At 47.9% G+C, this 24701-nt stretch overlaps 1 protein-coding gene across 1 annotated transcript in view; it reads right to left on the bottom strand.

Annotated features, from left to right (window-relative positions):
• Positions 1-24366, bottom strand: part of fgfrl1a (fibroblast growth factor receptor like 1a) — a 44201-nt gene extending 19835 nt beyond the window's left edge. Inside the window, exons 1-3 of the mRNA XM_057043295.1 lie at positions 23905-24366; positions 23041-23141; positions 7919-8191 (exon numbers count right to left, since the gene is read on the bottom strand). Coding sequence (XP_056899275.1) covers positions 7919-8191; positions 23041-23101 — 334 coding nt within the window. The 5' untranslated portion in view covers positions 23102-23141; positions 23905-24366. The remainder of the gene's footprint in view (positions 1-7918; positions 8192-23040; positions 23142-23904) is intronic.
• Between the last annotated feature and the right edge of the window lie 335 nt (positions 24367-24701).

Below are 24701 nucleotides of genomic sequence, written 5' to 3'. Positions count from 1 at the left end.
GAAACGTTTTTTGCAACCTCTGGCCCCTAGAGGGCGCACTCTTGTTCACGTTTACTTCGCATGCAAATATGTATGTACGTACGTAACCACACTGTGCTGCAAAGCTGAGTTGTAAACTCACTGATAAGTACTTCATCCCAGTGCTTTCAGGGTTTAAAAAACTTAGTGGAACATCAAGTGTTTAAGGAAAATACAAGTTGATAAAGAATTTTATCAGACTTCCTGCCATGTGGAACGGTGGCAAAACAGAGTTAAGGCCTCCGACTGTTTAAAAGTGCGATAAAGAAACACAGCAGTCAACAAGACGCTATCAAACCTAAATAAAATACAGTCATGACTGATAAACACACGAGGAGATCAACATTCTGGTGAAAGAAAGCTTTACTGGGCCTTTACTCTCCCACCTGCTCGCCGTCAGACGCCTGACTGAGGTTGGAAAAGCCAGATGCGACTGCTGGAATCTGAGCAATGACAAAGGCAGATCCAGGAGGAATCTCTGAGAACGATTCGCTCTTCACGTCGTCATTAAGACTTCAAAGCGGCTACAAGAGATGGAGGGCCTTTCAGCGCCGACGCCGCGCCTCATTCTCCGGTGGACGAGTGGCAAAAGCGGAAAAAAAGAATAGAGCGAGGGAAGAGAAGGAGGAGGGAGTGCGTGTGTTGAAGAACCTGTCTTTGATGACGGCACAAGAGCGGAGCGGCAGGAAGCAGACAAAAGTTTCTAAAACTTCAAAAGAAGTCTTTTTGTAGCACGGGTCTCTCTTTCTCCACGCTCCTTTATTCCCTCCGCTCTCCAAACATGTCTTTACTAATTGCCAGGCTGTGTCCTGCCCTTCGCAGGCTCTCCACTCCTCTCAGGTCTATTCAGCAGGGAGGGGGGGTTGTTACAGCAGGAAAGCCTAATAACCCACGCCGAGTGGGACAAAGGAGCCTGCAGGTCGGCCACGAAGTCCAGGCCCTAATGAGTAACGACTCCTTCAGTGAACAAGCAGGTCTGTCAATGGACTGGCCTATTCTGGAGCTGCTGGGGGAAGGAGGGGCGGGGGGGAGGGGGGGGGGGGGGCGCTGGGGGCATTATAGCGTATGGTCAAGACAGATTGTGTAAAAAAAGTAACTTCTGACCAACACTGATTTGTTAAAACAGATGGGTCGTCTGCTTGTTTTTGGATAAAATGTCAGTTGCTACGATGTTTGTGTTCCGTAAAACGAGCTCCGAATGTGGACTTCATTTGGAATAAACTGGTGGGTCAACCAAGAAAACGGATCAGGTTAACCAGCACCAGCCCCATCCAACACTAAAAAAATGTGTTCTAAAAACCTGCTCCACATTTTGGTAACACTGGTTTAAACTTAACTTGGTGTATGAGTGTGTGTACCAGGGGTGTGTGTGTGCTGTTACCCCCTGTGTGGTACAACAGTGATCAGAACAAATCCCCCAGCCTGCATAATGGCCACTAAGCTGTCTATTCAGCACCACACGGGTCCCCTGCTGACTCCTCTGATCAGGTCTGAATACCAACACTCACCCACTCACACTTCCTCCCAGCTTCATTGAGAAAATGTTATATCTTCTTTTTCTCTTCTTTTAAAAAAGAAAAATGCTCTTGTCTTGTCCACAAATCTGTATGGATGGAAAATATCTCAAGATAGAAGATTCTAATCTATCCTTTGTCTTAGTGTGTGTGTGTGTGTGTGTGTGAGTGTGTGTGTGTGTCCAGTTTTAGGAGAGCTCAACCCTTCTACTGGGAGACTGTGGAGGTGTTAATGTTGCGTGTCAGAGAACAGGAGTTATGAAGGGAAGGATGTTGAAGCACCTCATTTCCTTTTGGTGGTGGGTGGTTGACAACGGAGGTGTGTGGGCGTGTGTGTGTGTGTGTGGTGGGGGGGTATGCGGGTATCTACATCTACAAGCACCACTCCAGGAGGGGTGAGTGTGTGGAGAGGTTTGGCTGTTGCTCTCGCAACGCCTGAGCGTCCTCCCCGATTGATCATTAGTTGGTCTTTACTTGAAATCTTTATATTTAAGTGTAACTGGTGATATGACTGTCTTACTGGTCTTACTGGTTTCGTTTTACTACTCAGAATCGAGGGGCACTGAGAGGTAACGGCTCCCTGACGTGCATCCGTGCGTTGGATTTGAGAGCTGGATTCAAATGTTCTGTTAGCGCACCATGACGGGTCCTCTGAGGTCTTCCGGACCAGCGTTAAAGTTCCGTGGCCATCGCTCCTAAGGAGCTGCACTAATCCAGACGGGGGATTTCAATCATCAGACTCCTTAATCTTAAATTCTCCCAGGAACGAGAGCGGCTACACTGTTAAGTCAGCAACAGCCATGTTAACAGATATTCTGTGAATGTTGCAGTTGGGAAACTTTGGTATCCAGTGTTGGGCTGCAGTTTCCATTTATAGACTCGGACAAATGAAAGATCATTTGATGTAACAGATATGTAACTAAAGCCGCTATTGCATAACAAAGGGTGAACGGAGAAGTATTAGAATGTAAAGGCAGTGAAAAAGACACTTTTTTTCTTGATATTTCATCCGTTCTCTCATAGGACTGTTCCCCTTCCCTTGAATCTACCATCTACCGCTGGAGACGTCCAGTCTAAATTAAATCTTTACAAAACGAGGACTGGAGCTATTTTGAATCAGCCCAAATCCGCAAATATTCCCTCTGTGTTATTTAAGGGCAGCGTATTCTTCATTATGTCAGTAACGGCTCGCTAAATCAAACCATGTGAGATGCCGCTTTTGTGACTTATATTTTAACGCCGTGCCCGCTTTGCCAAAGTGCACGCAAGAGAAGAAGTAGAGTTACACCTCATGTGAAGGGACTGCTGTGGAAACACAGGATGAAAATCCATCACACTTTTCCAGCAGCAGATTAAATTAAAGACGCGTTCACCCTAAAAACAGAAGGCCAGGGGCAATATGGAGAGCAAGAAGCCAGCAGCTGCTGAGAATGAATCCATTAAACACGATTTGAGGAGGGACGCTACTCAAATAAGGAAAGAAGAGAGTTTTAAACAGCCTTTAAGTTGAGAAACTTTGTGGATGGTGTCTGTTTTAGGGAGGATTTCTCCTTCGGGCTGACTCACTGCTCAAGCATTGAGAAAGAGAGCTGCTGACTGACAGATGGCATCCAGTTCAGAGAGCTGAAGCTAAAGCGATCTGACTCCCATTAGGGTCCGAGGAGAGCCGCGCTTGGCATTCACTCAGATATTCAATCAGCAGATGAGAGTCGGGAAAACACACGGAGGCGGGTTGTGCCTGATGCGAACAGAAGCTGAAAAAAGGTGAGAAAACAAAAGTCCAGGAACTGAAGGCGCTTTTAAAGAGCTTAAGCGCTCCTGCGTCTGCTGTCTAGGGATCCCAACGCCCAGAAAACGGATCCACAGATGTATCAGAGTCGCACCTACGACTCTAAACTGCTCCTGGATGAGTGCGTGTCCTGTGTGGCCCCCTCTGGCCCTGGTTTGGAACAAGGTTTAGCAAAAACGGAGCACTTTATAACTCACTGTTGGTTCAAAAGACGCTGGCTCTAACACGAGTCCCGCTGTTTCCCCCATTTGCTCTTTGGCGGATGTTTGTGTTTGCAGATACAGAAGATACGCCGGGGATGATCCCTGCTGTGTTTTGAATTCAAGTGCCACTCGAGAACCTGTCGGGACACGGACTTCCAAGACTTCCATTCTTTTGTCGTTATGCCGACTTGTTGACGTCTCCAGACAGGAGGGCCAGGAAAAAACAAGATGTCTTTTCTTTCTCTCCACCTCCGTCCTTTCCCTCTACTTTCCGCGTCTTTGCTGGAGGTGAAGCGAGGCAGAACGAGAGGATGCGGGCCCGGGCCCCTGAGGGGCGTGTACGGGCGCGTGCGTGCGTGTGATGTGATGTGGGTCCGCATGGAAAATGAAGTTTCTCTCCTGTCTTATCTTGTCAATGTACACACAACAGATACAACAGATCCTCTCTGTGGCTCTGAAGCTCAGCTGGACCCAAAACGGGAGGAAAACTTTGGGAAAACCCATGTCAATAACCCCCCCCCCCCCCCACACACACACACACACACACACACATGTTCCTTCACACACACACGTACCAGCATGTTTACACGGCCGTTCTCCACACGACCGCGGCGCCCTGACATCCGAAGCGACGGCTTTGTCTAGCATGTTGTTACAACATCCACTGAGCAGATCTGTCATAAATCCACCCAGTTACATTTCTGAGGCACCTCTGCCCTGCAGGTCACACCGACGGGACAGTAAGGAAGCATTTGGCCTCTGTGGTGACCTGGCATCTTGACCACGCCCCCCCCCCCCAGACAGAATTCCATCTACTATTGGGTCAGCAATGGTGGACCATGAGTGCGTTTGCCGTTTTCCCCTCTCAGCCGTCGCGCTCCTCTCGGGTCGGTCGGTTCTGGATGAGCGGCTCTTTCCAGGATTAAAAACTGCACAAGATGAAGCACCATTTAGCTCCTCAGACCTTTCAAAAATAGCTCAAATTCCCAGAACAGCTAAAATTTGAGACGGCGCTAATTGCATTTGAAGTCAAATCTAGACAGGAGACGGAACTTCCTGCTCAAAATTCCAGACAAATTCATTTCCCAGATCTTTATTTTTACTCCCTGGATATTTTAATTCATGTTAAATTTACATTTAATCGTCTCTTCCATTTCCACTGTATGGGAATTGCTTTTTTCTCACGAAATCAAAACACTTCCGAGCAAACAAGAAGGCAACAAAAATGTGGTGGAGCGACTTCTCCACAGCGTCGCACAAACAAAGTTGTTGTTTTCCCCACAACTTTGACTTAAATACCACAAAGACAAAAAAGGAAACGAGCAAACACAATTTATTTCTGGCTGCAAAAGTCAACAATATAGTTTATAAAAATAGAGCCTGAACCCCACCGCCATTTACGGCGTCCTTTCTGAAACATTTCATCCTCTGTGTGACTCAGAACCCCCGAATAAAACCCAGTGAAGCGCGAGATCCCGATCAGCAGCTCAGGATTTCTCCAATGAAACCGTTTTTGCAAAGGGAAATCGCTGGTTTCAGCTGAAAAAGAGACTTAACCTATAAATACAAACGTTCATCTGTGTGTGTGTGAGAGTGTTTGTATGACTCACACCAATTAGCCTACAGACCTGGGGCCACCTCGACATCCTCTCCAGACAAGGCACCAGATATCTCAATTAAAAAGTGTAAGCTGAGAGCGTATGAAAACAGAGGAGGTAAAGGGATGAAGAAACTGGAACAGCGAGAAGAATTTTCTGTGTAAGGCGACACGATGTGTTTGCTCTTGGCAGGAAGACAGCTGCGGTCTCACAATATGTGCAAGTTTTAAATGTTAACGGACGCCGTAAAGTAAAGAGACACGATCCCGAAATGTTAGAATATAAAAAGACTGGACATCAAGGTGTCACCTCTGGTCCTCATAACTCACTACTCCAATATTCTTCCATCAATCTTGGCGAAAAGAAATCATTTATATCCTACTGCGTTTTATATCTTTCCTCGTTGCCCTACAATCGGGACCAGATGTCAGATTTGGGATTTTTACAGATGTCTGTGGCTTCGCCTTTTAAATTACCACAAATCATCACGCTGGCTACTTACGGACGGGCCTCCATCCATTCAGACGCACCGAATTTTGGAATTCTGTATTTCTCGAAGAACACACGGTTCCTCCCTTCTCTTCCTGCTTCCCTGACTCAGCTCCAGACACGCTCCCATTGTCATCACATCTGGTTTGAGAAACGTGTTTTTTAATCGTCGACAGCAGGGGAAAAATGCTGCCTTTCATTAAAAATCCAGCATCAGGCGACATAAAATGAGAGCTGGAAGCAAAAACCCCAGGCCTTCAATAATCTGAGTTTCATGATCCTGGTGGTCCAAGACACACATGTATGCGCACACAAATAAGCACACACTTACACACACAAACACACACTCACACACACAACAGTATTTACTCACATTTTCCAACCAACACGGAATAAAACAACACAGAAAAGCATACTCTGGCTTTCTCTGCCAAAAACACACACACGCGCACACACACGCACACACACACACACACACGCACACACACACACACACACACACACAGCAGCAATCTAATGTGATTATATCTGTGGAACAAGTAGGAAACTGTTAAAAATTAGGAAAAGAAAAATTATGTTGTCATAAGAAAAAGGTGTGAAAGTGAAGGAGATGGAGGGGGGGCAATAAGCTACAGGTGTGGGCTCATTACTGCAAAGTGGAGGAATTGTTGAATATGTAGAGCTGGACCACACAGGAGAGGAGAGGAGGGCAGAGGAGGGGAGGAGGGGAGGAGAGGAGAGGAGGAGGGGAGGAGAGGAGGAGACAAAGCAAACGTGAATACAGGGAGAAGGCCAACCCCGCGACTAACGAGTACAAAGGGAATTATCTCATCCTTAACCGATGAACACGGCCGGGAACAATTGCTCGCATTCATCTGCCCCCCCCCCCACACACACACACCCTCAGTCTCCACATCACTGCAGATGCTGAAGCTATGAAAACGCCTGTTTCCACCCTAACTGCTTCCCCCGCTGTGGCACCGCTCCCCATTTGAATCAGAGGAAGGGAGGAGGGGTTAGGGGGGCGGGGGTGGGGGTGGGGGGGGGGGGGCGACATTAACCTGGACGGACACAAGTGTGTCACCGATGCGCCGCTCGTCGTGTTTGAGCAGTCGTGCATCAAATTGGTGCGCGCGCACTCGTGTGAAAGTGAATGAAAGAGACAGCGAAGGGGAGAAGGGGAGACGGGCGAGGAGGGTGGGAGGGAGAGGGAGGCAGCAGCTGTCTGTCTGGATGACCTCAGCGGCAGCTGCTGCCCCCCAACCCCAACCCCAGCCCCCCCCCAGCCCCCCTGCCCTCTGTATGCCAGCTCGCCTTTGAAGTTCAGGTCAAGACCGATGCAGCTTTGGATTACATACCAATAATCACTGCTGCAGATAAAAGGATATTATTTACTGCCAGAATGTCACACTGCACCGATGCATGCGCACGCCGGCCTGCACGACGGGGACGCGTCGGCGGCGAAGCCGGTTCCGTCAGCAAAACGGGTTTAACGTTCGCAAAGTTACCAGGAAAATCCGTGGGAGCGGGTAAAACGAGGGAGATCCGGGTGGAATATCGGGACTAGAGCTTTGAAGTGCTGCAGCGGGACAGAGAGAGATGCGTCGGCCGGATTCCTGGAATCACTGGAACCTGACACACAACACGAGATGCAGAGAAACCCATGGAATGATGCGCACGCGCACGCGCACGCACACACACACACCCACTTCTTCCCTGCAGGTATTTAGCTTACGCAGACATGAGCTGAGTCCCAGTATAGAAAGGAAAACAACTTTATTTGAGTCCGCGGGGTCACAACAGACCACGGACGCCACATTGCATCGTTTTTCGAGACAAACACATACGGGCAGACCCGCTCGTCCAAACCGAGACGAACATTCCGACCCATATAGCCTTTTTTTTCTCCCTTCTTCGATTCATAACACACGCACACCTACACGAACACACAAGCGGCGCCTGATGACCTGTGCAGACTTGATTACTGTATAACCTGACAAATTATATCCTAGCAGCTCACATAGCAGAGTCAGTGGGGAAAAAAGACAACTATCCTGAAACTTCACGTCGTTAAAAAGAACGTGTGGGTGCTGTAGACTAAATGAAACGCTTTAATGAAGGGGGAGAGAACCCAGAGAGGATTATCTCAATCAAAAGAGCAAAGAGATGCAGGTTTACTCGGTATAACCCAGCCTGTCATCAGGAAGCCAAAACAACTTTTCAGTCATTTACAACCACATCTCTTCTTCTAAAGTCTTCCGCCGGTGTGTTGTGGCGTATTTCACAGGTTAATTGTATTTGACGCACCTATAACGATGAGCGTGTAGTTGATGTTGACGCTGCCGAACCCGTTGGTGGCCTTGCAAATGTACGTCCCGGCGTCCTCCGTCTCCACTTCCTTGATGCGCAGGGCGTGCTGCATCACTCGGAATCGTGTCCACCCGCTGTGGATGTTGCGGCCGTCTTTGGTCCACATGATGAGTGGTGGCGGGTCGCCCTCCACCGGGCAGGGCAGCTTCATGGTGCGGCCCAGCCGGGCGTTCTGGCGGTGGGTCACTCGCTCCGACACCCTGGGCGGACCTGGAAGGAAAGATTAGGAGGGGAACTCTTATTAGGTTGAGTCTAGACTTAAGAAACCAGATTACAAGTAATGAGATTAGAGTGATGAGAACCAGACAGTCAAGGAAATCAAACAATTAGATTTCTTCATGTGCAGCAATGGAGCCAATTATTGAACCGCTAAATGTGATGCTAACATGCTAACTGTTTTATGTGGTTAAGGCCACGTGTACTACACACACAGCAGTGGCAGATCAATGTCTGCTGTATTATTCAGTAGAAACCATCCTAATACAGCCAGGAAGCAACTTTCCCACCTCAAAAAAATGACCTGATTCTGAAAAAGAGACTTTTTTCCCCCCTCCCAACAACAGAAAATACAAATTCAACCAAGAGAAAAGTCCCATCCTTTTCCCAGAGAATGGTTACAGCTCTAAATCTGTGGATTATTGGAAGCATTAATTAGGAATAAGTGTCAACTGGTTTAGGTTAAAACGGTCTCCATAAATACCACCACTTATTTCCCCAGAAGCATCTGAATAGGGCGTTTAACACACGCAGGAGGCTCCTTGAACCTCTCAGATGTTTATGATGGTTCAGCTAAAACTCTGACATTTCAACGCAGCAGATTCCCAAGGCAGCCGACTCGCAGCCAATATCAGCCCAGGATTGAGACATAAATTCAGGCGTGACCTTGACCGCTCAGTAGTCCGTTCACCGTGAAACTGCACACTGGAAAAACAGACGGGGGTGAAAGAGCAGCCTGACAAAAAGGAGAGGAAATTAGAGAGCGACAGAGAGAAAAGGGAGCAGATAGAGCCAAAACGATCCAACTGAGGATGGTAAGGAAGGAAAATGTAAGGAACATTGGAAAGGCCCAAATTTTAGGGAGTGGGGCTGAGATGAAAGGGATGATTTATAGCGAACGGGGGTGCAGCTCAGAAAGAAAAACAGGAAGATGGAGAAATGAAGAGTGTAGGAGTGGATGGAGTCGTACTTCTTCTTGACTTTCTCATCACTCCCCCTGGGTTAGAACAATGCATCGCAGGTCACCATGTCGCAAACAGAGCGTCCTCAACCGGCTACAAAGGGCAATTGTCAGGCGAAGCATCAGAAAACAAACCCCCTTCCTGCTACGTCCTGCAGTCCACCAATGATTTAAAGAAGCAACAATGGCTGGTGTGACTGGAACAATGTACCCGATAAAGACTCATCTGAGGACACACAGCCGGGACAAACACAAATTAATCCAATTAATACAAACGCCAGTTTACCCAAACACAGCTCAGTTACTGCAGAAGCATTTACAATCTATTGTCCTACTGCACACAGGCCATTTCTATTATTCTGAGGTTCCTTCTCGTCTACCTGGGGTGGCGCTCTGAAGGAGCCAGGCTCTGTATTGGAAGGAAGGTCAGTTGGCTCGCGTGCTGCTCGAAAATACCGCAAGAGCGACCGCCAGCGAGCGCACAGCCGCGTTCTTTTAGCGTTAGCAGTTGTTTTAACATGGGGGCAGGAGGCAGACGCAGTGATTGACGTCAAATGTGTGAAAAAGACATTAGTCACGCAGAGGTATTCACAGGAGCCCCTCTTCCCCTCACTCCTGGATGGGGGGGGGGGGGGTGTTCAGCTGCATGGCTTTCTCATCAGGGGCCCAGCCGCTCACTCTGCTCCTCACCTCCCTTTTCTTCTCAGTTCCAGTTTATTCTGTTCTTATGTATTTTTGATCTGGTTCTGCAGAACTTTGGGGGGTCTTATAATAGGGAAAATTGCATTTCTGGTGGTGACATCAGCTAACATCCAGCAGTATCTTTGGAATTCATGTGATTTTGGACAAAAGCTGCCCCGACTGGACAAAAAGTCAAGGTCTGACTTGGATTGGAGCTCACTGTGAATTAACGCTCATGTTTTGGGTGAGGATGTCTCTCATTCTCTGTTGTTGCATATTTTATCTGTAAAAATACTGCCTGGAGACACTGGGCCCGCTCTTTCTCTCGCTTTCTGCCCGACTGAAATCTCATTCCTCTGAACTCTTACCACTCCCCCGTTGCCTCTCGCTTTCTTGCCCTTCACCCCTCGTTTCCCCTCACTACCTCCTCCTGGTCTCCTTTTTTCCTGTCATCACTCTTTTCTCCTCTTTATTTTTGCTCCTACTCCCTGTTCTCTATTTTCTCTTTCATCGCAGTCATTGTTGCCATCCTCCTCAGTTCATGTCATCTTTCTGTCCTTGGTGAGCACACACACACACGCACACACACACACGCCCTCTACCCAAACCTCTCTACTTCTGATGATTAACCTCTCCACCAACCCTCCCCGACGGAGGTAAAATGCTCCAGCAACCTTTCTTCCTCCTTGTCCTGCTCCTCCTGCTCCTCAGTGGCCCATGAACTCAGTAAAGACTTTTCATCTGTCTCTGGGGGCGAAACCAGAGTAAAAAACATTTTCCCCTCTTTTGTACGACACCAGGTCACTGTGCGTGCACGTCCACATGCTAGGCTGCTCGACCTGGGACTACTTTTTTCAGAGCATTAACACAATCATCTTTTCATGTTAGTCACCCTTTCCTCAATGAGGTGACTGTAACTGTCTCTTGAGTCCATTTGGAGTTTAGATTTCTGCTCGCCTGGCTTGCTAAGACAACACGGAGCACCCTGAAGGCTGCCAGTCTGATCCCGGACGCAAACGCACCCTTTTCCACTCTTGTGTATCCACAGGGAGTGTGTAGGTAGCTTATATATGCACGTGTGGCGTTCTGCCTGTCATGTCAGACACACAGGCGCCTAACACAGAGGCAGAGCCTTCACATCCACATCTGTGAGGAAGGAGGTCATTTCACACCGGCCACAACACAATCCACTCGTCTCATCGAGGATGGGGTTTTGCAGATTTGTCAGGCTCCTCCGAGTGATCCACAAGCGCAGGCTTTGTTTTTCTGGCTTCGGCTAACAAACACTGCTAGCGGACCTTTGCGTTTTCACACGCCAACCACGGCCGACGCGCTGTAAGGCTGATAAAATTCGGCGGGTTTTCTTTGGAGCTCGGCTCCGTATACAGCCGAGGCCGCCGTCAGTTGATATGGCGGGTGCCATTTCCCTCGTTCGTTTCCGCCAAGACGGGAAAAAAAGAAACGCTAACTCGTCTACCAGCTGAGAAAGATGGATTTGTGATTCGTTTTACCATAGAAGGAGAACACGAGCGCTTACTGTAGAAATCCTCTCCCATTTGTGTGGACCCGATAACTTGGATGGAGATTTAGGCCTTTTCGTGCCCTCGACGTTCACACTGGTTTCAGATTCTGACAGATCTGCAGAGTCCAACTGCACGTTGTTGTTGGCACGGGAGCAAGACTGCAGCGAGGGAGGGGGGCAGAGGCGGAGGAATGCTTTTGATGGAGAGCGTTTAGCAGCGGGCGGCGTGATATACTGCATAAGGTAGACGTACGCGTGTGCGCACGTGCATACGCTGGGCTGTGAGTTGTGCTCCACTGGCAGACAACGCGGGTCAGGGGGGGTCACCATTGTTGCGGGATCAGTTACAAAACCAACATTAATCTCTGCCTTTTTTGCACTTTTATTAGAGTTTACGAAACGAATGAAGGAAAATTTGAACTTTGGAATTGGTTTAGAAAACCACACACACACACACACACACACACACACACACACACACACACACACACACACACACACACACACACACACACACACCTACCTGAAGTCTACGACTGACAAACCAGCACAAAGAAAAACAATCAGCAACCAGAAAAGATTTGAGGAATCTGCTGAATGGGTCAAAAAGCAATTTGATCCTCTTTGGATCTCACACACGCAGACACACACAGACACACACAGACACACACAGACACAAACGCACACTTTTTCTGCCTGTTCTCCTGCTCTTCACCGTTCTTTCATTCGGTTCAACAAAGACAAAGACAGGGTTTAAAAACATGCTAGGCAGCCCAAGATTAAGGCTAAGAGCTGTGAAACAACTACCCCCGAGCACTGTAGAAATCTCCTCAGGTTGGTTTATAACACTTTCCAAAGTTCAAACACAAGCGTTTCTCCTCCGCTGGGGTTTCAATCAGAAATCTGCAGAAAAAGCTTGGAGAATTTGTGAATTTCTGTTAAATTGTGAAACCCCATAAAAATGTCAAGACGTCCTGTGAAACCTGCGCTTGGCACACCCAAAATAAACACTGTGGTAGCTTCATTAAGGGAAGTCCGGAAAAAATGGGACTGAGGCTTTAAGGAAACTAGGAAAGAGAACTCAAAGTCCCGAAAACCACCAAGAACTTGAGGGCAGCCTGAACAACATTCTTCTAACGCTTATAAAGAGCTTTACGGAAACCACATCATGCACAGATCTGCCCTTGTGTGAGCGTGCGTAACAACTTAGTCTGATTGTATAAATGCAGATTAGGGAAAGCGAGATGGCTAAAGTGGTGGGAGAGAAAAAAAGAAAAAAAAGCACTAAAAGACTGATGAGGGCAAGACGACAACACAAATATATCCAGAATTAAGGGATGGAGTCCGGAAGGATAAAGAGATGGGCCCTAATCCGCACAAACAACTACCTGCTACTCCAGGAATTCCAGAGAAAATACTGAAGATGTAAGAAAGTGACATTTTAATGAGCACTCTGGATAAAAAACCACAACAGCCTGCTTTACTTTCATTGCCTGAGTATTAGGTTTACATCCTGTAGGGGGAGGGGGGGGGGTGGTAAATAAATAAAAACAGCAAAAGCGTCAGGAGAAAAAAAAAGAACTCGCAGTTGGGACTTGTTGAAATCTGATCCGTCAAAAACAAAGACCTAACAGGAAGTTTGGGCCTCCTTACAAGACTAGTAAATCAGGTATTAGATTTTAATCAGCATTAAAGCACTTGCTGCGGGGGGGGGAGGGGCAGGGAGGCAGGTGGGTGGTAATACAACACTGCATGCACAGTACTGTGTGTTTTACAGTGTGGTGCCGTTAGAAATGCATCGATCCTACTGTGTGTCATCACTGCCCCCCCGGCAGGGGCGTTCATATCAGAGGATACAGTGAATCCGGCTTCATGTCCCTCTCACTCACTCACAGTTCAACACGCAAAACGAGGCTTAAACCGCTTTATTGTGAGAGTGTCGTCAGAGCGGGCGGCAGCAGGTGCTGTGTGTGTGTGTGAGTGTGTGTGTGTGTGTGTGAATGTGAGGAATCTGAGGTCAGGTCGATTGACTGATTTATTCTGTCACTGTCTGGTTACAGTCACCAACTGTGAACTTCTCAACGGACCCTCACAGTAAACGTCTTTACGGTAACTACATTGATCTAAAAATGGCTTCATAAACACGTCCCTAATTATAGAAGCTTAACGGCGCGAACTGTCTTTGTCTCCTCGAGTCGTGTGGATGAGGCGGGACGTCAGTCAATGAAAAAAATCAACCATTATTTTATGTGGTTGCGGGTTTAAATCCTAAAGCAAACCAAATACCTCCAAGTGACCCAAACAGTGGGATTTACAGCAGGCCAGACCAGCATGTTTCCACCTCACCATGAGCATGACTCCATGCTGGCAGGCCAAAGGTCAGGTCTTAATCCTGTGATCTACAGCATGGCGACAGTATTGAGCCCGAGCCTGCTGTGGCCCCGACGCCACAGCTTCACATGAACCTAAGCAGAAATGGAAAGTTGAAGAAACGTTTCCTTGTGGGAACTTATCGCTCTTTTGGCGTGACACGCTGAGCGCTCGGTGGTGAGCCTCGGCGAGAAGGAGACTCTCTCCTGGGCTGGCTGCAGATCACAAATGGTTTCTCCTTTGGTTTCCTTGTATTTGACCCCAGTCTGCCCCACCTATAGGGAGCTGTAGCATATGAAAGGCTGCTCCACAGATGCTAATTACAGCCATCAACATAGAGACTCATTCCATTTCTCATTACTGATCCATTTCTGTTGGGAAGTGCTCTCCATGCACTACCATCAGAACATGGCATGGCTTTTTTTATTACTTATTATTTAGTGTGTTTCCGCTAAGTTAAAGTGGTCCAAAAGGGGGGGGAGGTTTAGTTATGACACTCACTAAAGCGACGAAAAACATGAGCGTGCAAGCGTCCTCGTTCTGACGTTTATCAGTTTTTAGGAGACAGAAACTGTTACTCATTAACTACAGTACACACACACACACACACACACACACACACACACACACACACACACACCACACACACACACACACACCTGCTGTGGGCGGCTTCAGAGATAAATATGTTGTAATGGGGCCTTCCATATTGACAGTACAAATGAACAGAAGACCAATAAGCAGACCGACCGTTCCAGCGCTCATGTAAACGTGGTAATGTGAAGGTAAACAGGCTGTGTCATAAATCAGCTTGATTTTGCATGTAGGTGACCCTGGAAAACAAGGAACACCGATGCGTTTGTGCTCCAGAGCGTTTTCTAAAGATAAACTCTGTTTAAAGCCGGGGTTAGTGAACAGGATTTATCGGTTTTATCCGTCCAGATGAATCCAATACAAGGTCTTTCGGTACTGGCTGGTGCGATACGTTTACGGGCTACTTCCGTGAATGATACATTCACAAGAACATGGAATGATTCCCAAATATTGATCCGGGTGCCACCATCTGGGCTCCGCTAAAATAAACAACAACGGTCACGTCTCCTCCTGGATTTCCTTCTCATCTTCACTACATTTCCTCCTTCCTCCCCACCTGTGTGTTTTCTGGTTCACTGGGTGGGGAGGCAGACATTCCAAGCATGCACATATCACAACACCCAAGCACACACCGTGCACACACAATGTACCCCCCCCCAACATTCCACACCAATCTTCAGCCGTGACTAAGTCCATTTATTCAGCTCAGGTCACTGTCTCCTCTTGGCCTGGACTCTGTGCACAACCACCACTTTCGTTATTCAAATTTTCCTTCGAGGGAACGAACGCTGGGAAGGGAAAACTACCCGGACAAACTGTGGCGAAGAAAATCAAAGCTGCTGCTCCGACGTACAGATCCCGTTACACGCAGAATTTCAGACCTGCACGCACGACACGCATGCTGGGAAGAGAATCGCACATATTATTTCAGCGAGTTGGAGGAAAAAAAAAAAGAAGTTTGTGTCGCGGCTGTGTGAGAGCGGGAGTGTGTGAGTGTGTGTTCAGGCACAAGGAGTATTTGCCATGACGCACAGGCTGAGCAAGTACGGAGCTTGAGAGGTGCTGATTGATAGTGGACACTCTGAACACCCCCCCCCCCCCCCCCACACACACACACACACACCACACACACACACACACACACACCTGCTGTGGGCGGCTTCAGAGATAAATATGTTGTAATGGGGCCTTCCATATTGACAGTACAAATGAACAGAAGACCAATAAGCAGACCGACCGTTCCAGCGCTCATGTAAACGTGGTAATGTGAAGGTAAACAGGCTGTGTGTCATAAATCAGCTTGATTTTGCATGTAGGTGACCCTGGAAAACAAGGAACACCGATGCGTTTGTGCTCCAGAGCGTTTTCTAAAGATAAACTCTGTTTAAAGCCGGGGTTAGAGAACAGGATTTATCGGTTTTATCCGTCCAGATGAATCCAATACAAGGTCTTTCGGTACTGGCTGGTGCGATACGTTTACGGGCTACTTCCGTGAATGATACATTCACAAGAACATGGAATGATTCCCAAATATTGATCCGGGTGCCACCATCTGGGCTCCGCTAAAATAAACAACAACGGTCACGTCTCCTCCTGGATTTCCTTCTCATCTTCACTACATTTCCTCCTTCCTCCCCACCTGTGTGTTTTCTGGTTCACTGGGTGGGGAGGCAGACATTCCAAGCATGCACATATCACAACACCAAGCACACACCGTGCACACACAATGTAACCCCCCCCAACATTCCACACCAATCTTCAGCCGTGACTAAGTCCATTTATTCAGCTCAGGTCACTGTCTCCTCTTGGCCTGGACTCTGTGCACAACCACCACTTTCGTTATTCAAATTTTCCTTCGAGGGAACGAACGCTGGGAAGGGAAAACTACCCGGACAAAGTGTGGCGAAGAAAATCAAAGCTGCTGCTCCGACGTACAGATCCCGTTACACGCAGAGTTTCAGACCTGCACGCACGACACGCATGCTGGAAGAGAATCGCACATATTATTTCAGCGAGTTGGAGGAAAAAAAAAAAAAAGACGTTTGTGTCGCGGCTGTGTGAGAGCGGGAGTGTGTGAGTGTGTGTTCAGGCACAAGGAGTATTTGCCATGACGCACAGGCTGAGCAAGTACGGAGCTTGAGAGGTGCTGATTGATAGTGGACACTCTGAACACCCCCCCCCCCCCCCCCCCCACACACACACACACACACACACACACCTGAACTCTCTCAGTCATCATGTCACTTGTAGCTGTCACCCCGGGCTAATCGCTCTGTCGGCCTCTCTCCTGTTTCCCTTCGCTCCGTTTCTTAGATTTTAAACGGAGGTGTGTGGACACACAAAACACTAAACAATCGTTGCAGCACTCCCAACCGGAAAATCTTTGTTCCATCATCACTACTGATAAAGTGAGTAAATCACCGTGCACAGAAAATCCACAACGCAGCCCCGAACCGTGACCCTGAAATCCACCAAACCTTAACCCCCGGTACCAGAAACGGGTCTGAATGGGACGTTAGGAGAGAGCACATGTGTGCAAAGGTGTGTGGGTCGAACCAAGGTCCTGTTTTGCTCCTCAAATCTAGAAATGGAATGAGGGTGTCCAATCAGGAAGCAGCCCCGGTGACCAGCGGCGTGATTTATGGTGCTGATGACAGAAGTGAAAGTGAAACCGCTCTGATCCGTTCAGGTTGAGTCGGCTCTTCCGCTCCGTAATCACCCTGTTCACGAATGGTTCAATCTCCGATACGTTTAAGGTCAATCCTTGATTTTGTGACGCTTGCGTGCACCCAAACGCCCACCATGGCAAAGGAAGTGAAAGCAGAGAGTGAGGGAAATAAAAGAAATCCTCCCTTGCTTCAATTTTACACCACGTGTAACTTTAGGACGTTTTTCACGAGCGTTTGGGGAGCATTCCGAAGTTCGACACAGTTAATTTAGTTGCACATTCATGCGCAAAAAGCATCAAAAACAGCACTTAAAGAAAAAAAATCCAGTTTAGCTGCTTGGCTACATCACCAAGCTTCCTCCACAGCACCAGGGGATGTGGAAGGCCCAGCCCCCCCCCCCCCCCCCCCCCCCCTGCCCTGCTGGGTTCTTTAAAGCTCCACCAACACTGCTGGCGAATCCCAGAAAGCAGACCATAAGTACCTTTGTTAATTACATGTGGAAGAATGGGCCCGTTGTGTCCCGGCGCGTTAATGGTGCCAGCACAATAGAGGGATTAGCGTGGATAATACCCACGCTGGAGAGGAGCGGTGTGGGGACGGGCCGCGTAGTGGGAAACCTGGCTTAGCAGCCACGCACCAGCGCTGCACCATCAGGGTTATTACACTCGCACTAATGTAGGAAGAGTGTTTATGTTATTACACACAGAATGGGTGAAATTTGTGGAAAAAACCCCAGCAGCTTTGCAAACGATTAACCGGCGCGGGACGAAGCGTCCGCTTTGGTTTCATGTGCTGATCAGAAATAGTTGAGTAACACTGTGTCACAACACGCCAGCTAAGACTCGAGGTTGTGAACTTCTGGCTTTCATCTGTGGGGAGTTCTTGTGCGGTGTAGACACACATGGGCATTTAATACATTTCAGAGTTGAGTCAAGTCATGTTGATGAATGAAGTCAAAACTTACGGGTCAAAACGTTCCTCCGAGGAGCTTAACGCACTGAGAACTACCACTTTTGAAAGATCTGGCAACTTTTTTTAGTTTAGAAGTCAGCAATAAAGGAGCGCAATATGTGACAAAATCGGAGAACTTCCCACCGAGCCCGACATTCTATGCGTTTCCATTGATGACGTAACCCAGCAAAAGTCACTCCGGGGTGTGTTAGGATAGAACAGGATCAGATAGAGCAGCACAACCCTCTCACATTAAAGAATTGGCTGCAACACAAGCTCAACCTGCCACAGCTAAAAGTTATCAGAGCTGGGAAAAGTATTTCCAAAAGCTGTCCCCTTTAACATCCTGCCCCGATCAGCCTCCACTTCCCGGGATCAAAGGTCATCTGCATGTCTAAAAACAACATGGGAGAGAGAGAGACAGAGAGACACACAGAGAGAGAGAGAGAGAGGCTGCTGACTGTCCAAAACGCAATCACACGTCAATCACATTTCATACTGAAGTCAGAATGCTGCTCCTTTTTTAGTAGACAGACAGACACAGACAGACGCGGCCCTGCTCAACCCCCCCCCCCCAAAAAAAAGCTCAACAAGGGTCTGTGTCTCTTGTCCCAGCGATCACTTTTCAACATCTCATTTGTAACGCCACCAGTGAAAAAACAGCTGGAGACTCTGTGTGTGTGTGTGTGTGTGTGTGTGTGTGTGTGTGGGGGGGGGGGGTAGGTGGGGGATAAAATAGCTGGAAAGGCTCTGCTTACAGGACAGGAGGGAGATAAAGAAGCAGCGGAGACAAAGAAAGTGGCAGAGGAATTAAAAGCTCAGATAAAAACAGTGACAGGCACAAGAGGCCGTGCAGAGATAGAAGCAGGGGTGATGAAGAACAGATAATTAGTGGGGTGACACACTACCTTTCACTCCTTTTTAGGAGAACCCATCCATCTTATCGCCCCTTCACAGAAACCTGCTCTGTGCTTCTAATGTCATCAGTGATTTTCCAACCTCCTCATTTTATCGGGGCATTAAATTTAAGATATCCTGTGGGAAGGACCGGAATGTTTGAAGTGATGCTCGGCAATTTGCTCCGCGGTCCGGGAGACCCGGAGGAGAACCGCAGACAAGCACACGGTCCCTCTGACCCCCTCCGTGGTCCACAGGTTGACCTCTGACCCCCAGCGCTGTAACACACCAAACATACCCCCCAAATCCCACTGAAACCACAATATGGCACCGTGGCGCCACGGCCAACCCAACGCTGAGAGACAAAGAAAGATGGGGGGGGGTTTATTATCCAGCCTTAACGGCCATTAACTGATTTTGTCACAGTAAAAAGTCACTATTTCCTCTTCTATTGTAAACCTAAAGTGCCTGTTTCTACCTTATCTTGTTAACCTGCTGCATCCACCCACACACACACACACACACACTCAACTTCACATCCCCGTGACACATTGACCACCCCCACAGAGAGCGTCAATACAGCCCCATTACTGCCCCACCGTTAGGAGAGCCAAAGCAAACACTGAGTTTATCTGCGTGCGGGCTAATAACCTTTAGCATTAGCGGGCTGTGTAAAACTCTGGGAGCACAGCAGGGTGCCAGGGAGAAAGGTTGACCCTCACAGCCCAACATTCCCTGGGTTATATTTGGAAGCCCCAAACCCAGACACACGGGCGGCCTGCATCTGAAAAGTCCTTTTATCATATTTTCGTTGAAAAACACAGGCGGAAGACAGGAAAAATGATAACGAGCCTACAAATATGTCTGATATTCGTCAAAAACCTTTCAGCTAAAGTGCACTTTTTCCAAACACCTGACAAGGCAACATTTGGCCCTGACATTAGGATTTAACAAGAGGAACTCCTAGAGTCATATGTGCCCTTTGAAGAGGCCTTTTGTCTGTTAATCTGTATGTAATTACCAATGACACGCTTCCACGGAAGGGCTGATGGTCGCCGCATGTCCCCAAAACACCCCAAAAGGCATCTTCATTCATTAAGAGTCAAATCAGGCTTCAGTGCCCTTTTAAAAAAAATTCCTGCCCTAATTTCCCCCATTTCTTCCAGAGGGAAAGTATCGTTTTTAAACATTGAAATACACCGTCTCTCTCCTGTGGTGTGGGTTCAGCTGCCGACCGAGGCTGACGGACAGATGCTAGCCAGCGCCATCAGTCCATATAATGCTCGTCAGCATGTCAAATGGTATTTACGATGGTAAGCTGCGACTTAGGACGCTCTGCATGCTTACGCATCAGGGACGGGGGGGTGGGGGTGGGGGGGTCACCGATGTGAGACGATGACTGTGTGTTTACAATGAGGTAAAGTTGCATCTGTCTGTGGTATGCAGCTGTTTACTTAAGCAAGAGGAAGGTGCCTGCTCTCCCCATCAGGACACAGAGCTCTTCCTGTCCCGAGCCGCGCCGGACGCTTTTATTATTAACAAAAAAAAATGCTGTAATCACTGATGACATGAAAATCAGTGTGAAATTCACCTGATGAATATGACCTCCAGGCATTAGTGCGTCATCTGTCACACTTATGGTGATTTCTGAGTTTTAATTATTTACTCAAGGGGTAAAGAATGCATTTAAATCGTCTTCATTCCTTCATTTATTTATTTTTTTTTGATTTGGGCTGCCACTGCATTCGTTGTCATGACTATACTTTTAAAAAAAAAATGCAGTTTACGTCAGTGATCTAATTAAAATGATATTGACACATTTCACATAAAATAATCATCAGTTGTCTTTATGCAAAGGGATTAAAGACATTGTAAAAAAAGGCTGTTTGGAGCTGTTTGTGCGTGAACTGTTGCATTTGTGTGCCTGTGATTCTCTCTTGCATATCTCTGCTGGCGTTAGCGTGCTAATTACCTTCCACGGTAATGAATGTGTGGGACGCAAGAATGTGTGTGCACGCTCACTAGCGTCTCCCCGTTGCATGCGGCTGTTTACACTTCACACAATGTGACTGAATTTTCCTTTTCAGTGACTTCATTTTTAAAAAAAAACTCTCTACTTAGCTTCTAAAAATAGCACTGATGCAAATCATGGCTCAATCGATGGTGCATGCTACAAGATCTAATTTCACAATCCTGGACGGCTGCTCAACACACTGATGATAGTAAAGGCTGTGCGCTGGTGCCGTTGCCTGTTTGGGTCTTTAATTCGACCGTGCACAACAGCAGAGACAAAAGTTTCATGTTTTCAATCCCAAACCTAAAAATTCAGCAGCTCCCTGAACTTCTCACCCATCAAATATCCTTTAACTGACAAATTAGACCCCAATATGATAAGATTTTGCCACAGGGACCCCCACATATGATAATAATTTAGATGTTTGGTCGCCGTCCTTTTTACGTATGGATGAAATTAGAGAGAAACCACGTCCCATGTTTCGCTGGAACCCCCCTACAGGACCACTTAGGAGATCCTCAGATCACCCTGTACAAAGCATCTTTCCTTTTTTTTAAAAACTTCTTACTGTTACCGCATATTTTCGGTATCCGCATTTGTCTGGGACATAAATGTGAGTCTTCACATATCGTGCTTTAAAAATGGCAGGAATGTGAAGCTGCCACTAATTAGCCGACGTGCTATAAACGTGGCGGAGATGAGAGAGACGCTGAGGGCTCACAACAGGCAAATTTGAAACCACAAGTGTATAATTGCACGGTGCAAACCTCAGGCCAGAACCAAAACCCGAGCGAGCATCCGTCGCATCCACACACGCACTTGATCTCTTTCAGCTGCTTGTTTGGGTCCTAATCGGTATCACACACGCAAAAAAACACACAACGCTGCAAAAAGGCAAATGTATCAACTGCGTGTCATTTAAAGGGAATATTTTTCCTGCTCCTGGTGTCGGATCATCCATCGATTTTATAAATAAAGAGAGGATTTGGCCCCTTTGGTGCCTCCGCCTGTATGAATAAAGCGTTCCGTCCCCGTCACATGCACCACCCTCACCTTTACTGCCATCTGCTAAGCTAGTTACATCACCTCGCTTGTAAAGCTCTTATCGCCGTCTGACCCAAACACCCCGCGGTGGCGACGGGGCGCCGTTCCCCCCCCCCCCCCCCCCCCCGACAGCATCACAGCTACAAAATGTGTTTCCCAGCGGACGGCCGGCACAAACACGCAGTCATGTGGTCCAGAATCCCCCCCATCCCTGTTTGTCCTCCTCTTTTATCATAATTCTGGAGGGCTCTTTTTCTGCTCCTGCACCCCCGCCCCCCCCAGCAGGCTCTGGTTACACTGACGGGCTGCAGGAGCGTGGGGGAGGTGTGTGTGTGTGGGGGGGGGATGCTGTGGCCCAGCACAGCAAACATCCCTAATAGGCTAATCTAATCTCATCTCTGCAGTCTGTGGGCCTGTGTTTACTTTCAGGCCCGTGTCTGCGCGCCGGCCGGTCCTGCTCTGCTCAATGCTGCTTTGTTCCCGCTGCGAACCCGTCCTTGGTGTGATGTCTGGAGCGGGCGCCAACCCCACGACCGTCCGCCGGCTGGAGCGGCCTCTCATTCACATGCCGGCGCCCCGTTTTCTCCGCCGCTGAGGCGACGGGGGGCCTGACGGGGGCCAACGGGGGCTCCGCCGCTTTGATTTAGACCGGGATGAAAGAAACCCATCAGCCAGCAAAGTAACCAAGGAGCGGAAAAGCACACGGCCGCCTGGCAGGTTGGTGGATGCCTGACAGTAACTGAATAACCTGTCAAAGTCAAAAGTTCACGGACGATCTGAAGGCGTCGTTGAAGTGCAGCCCACCGCGTTGGGCCCCCAGCAGCTCGGCTCCCAGCGAGCTGCGATGCTTTCAGAGGAGAGAGAACCCACCGAAGGTTCTGACGGCCTCGTTCAGCCTCCCAGAACAAATCAGATGTTGATTCAGGTTCCCGACGGTCTGTTGATTTTCCCCATTAAACTAGAGATTTGGTCACACGACAGCGTGAAGCCGTCAGCCCTCGTTTGGGTTTGGACTTTTCAACCTGAGAATCAAATGAACTCCGATGGGTTCTAGGAGCGACACAGCCGGACATGCACCTCTATCGGGTCATTTTCCTGGAAAGGCTTCCCCACAGCGCATCCCGCCGTACTGCTACTCACCCCTCGCACCGGCGGACATCAGAACCATCTCCAGCAGCGCAAACACCAGGAAAAGCTCCATCCTGGTTCCACTTTTAGGGACAAACCTCAGTCGGTTTAACCTGAAAGGACACATCACAGTTTTATGCTTGACTCAGAGATTTCCACACAAATCAGCTCAATTACTTATTTGCAGCAGGAAATAAAAGGAGCTGTTTTGGCCAAATCTGATTAGTTTTTTTTCCAGCCTTCACATCCAGCAGCTCCGCTCGTGTCCGTCTCCTTGAACTGCTGTCAAAACTGATTCCAGCTTGATGAGATTACAGCATAATTAATTGTCGACTGTCTGACAGCTGGAGAGCACAGACGCAGCAACATGCGTCGCAGGGGAGGGTGAAGAAATTAGGATATTTGCAGATTGCGATCGAAAATAGGAGTCCAGGAGTCCAGGGGTGCTACCAGCCCCGCTGTTTTCCTTAAAGCTTGACTCCATCCACCTGCTCAGTGGTTTAAATCTCAAATCCACCACATAAATCTGATCCTACTGAGACTTCTCCTCTATCTCTGACTGCTGTCTGTCAATCTCAGACCTGACAGGAAAGAGTCCAGTGCTGCTCAAAATCAATAGATTCTTTAGAATTGACAAGTGATCTTATTCTTTTTGTTGTTTTTCTTCCCACAAACGCAATAATCACGAGAGGCAGGTTTCTTGACTCAATTTAACTGAATCCCAATTGAAAAGGAATCCACACACAATGAATCTAAATCCCCTGACGTTAATGAAGCATTGCAACCACGTCATTTTTCTCTTAATATGAAGTTACAACCGCTGAAACAGTATAAATCTGCACACTTGTGACATAATTATAAAGCTGGTTCACTTACTGTAACTATTCCCAGCCCTGATGATGAATCCGGTTATCTGCACCCGTGCACCTACACCACAACTTCACAAGATTGAGATAATTCTTAAAAGATAATTAATCTAAAAACCGCGAGGAGGCGAGTCTGCAACCGCGGGACTCAAAAAAATAAAAAATAAAAAATATCTCCACAGAGTAAAAATGCGTAATAAATGCAAATGAAGGAAAATGGAGTGGAAAAGGTGGAAAACACGTCGGTGAGGTCAAACACGTGAGCGGGCAGAAGTCAGGCTGTAGTATTTGTGAATGACAGCCGCGTGGAAAAGGCTCCGGCTGAGGACGAGGACGCGCAGCTCCGAACAACAGCGCGTGTTTTCCGCCGACTCGCCGCGCAATTATCCGCTAAATCACCGCTCCGAAGGCGCAGCCCGCAGCGGCGTCGCCGTCCAACATTTCAGCCGCAGGCGAAACAACAGCGGAGGGCTCGACGCGGAGCGCGAGGAGGAAACTTTCAGCCAATCAGAAGAGAGGCCAATCAGCGAACCGACCAATCAGCGAGCGGGAGGGTGGCGGACAAATTTGGAGCGGTTTTTTTTGGGGGAGAGGAACTAAAATCATAAGAACTCAATTATTAAAAACCCACACCGATATTATAATGATAACAACAATAATAAAAATGGTATCCATAACAACATTTTTTAATAAATCATATTATACAGCATGATAATAAAACTAATGTTTTACAGCAGATGCAGTTAAGAAGCAACTACTATTGTTAATACTGGTACTATGAGAAATACTGACAAATTCTTTAAAGTG

This window comes from Takifugu flavidus, chromosome 9 (assembly GCF_003711565.1).
Source record: "Takifugu flavidus isolate HTHZ2018 chromosome 9, ASM371156v2, whole genome shotgun sequence".
Classification (NCBI taxonomy): domain Eukaryota; kingdom Metazoa; phylum Chordata; class Actinopteri; order Tetraodontiformes; family Tetraodontidae; genus Takifugu; species Takifugu flavidus.
The sequence above is the reverse complement of the archived record's forward strand: the minus strand, read 5'-3'. Positions and strand labels throughout refer to the sequence as shown.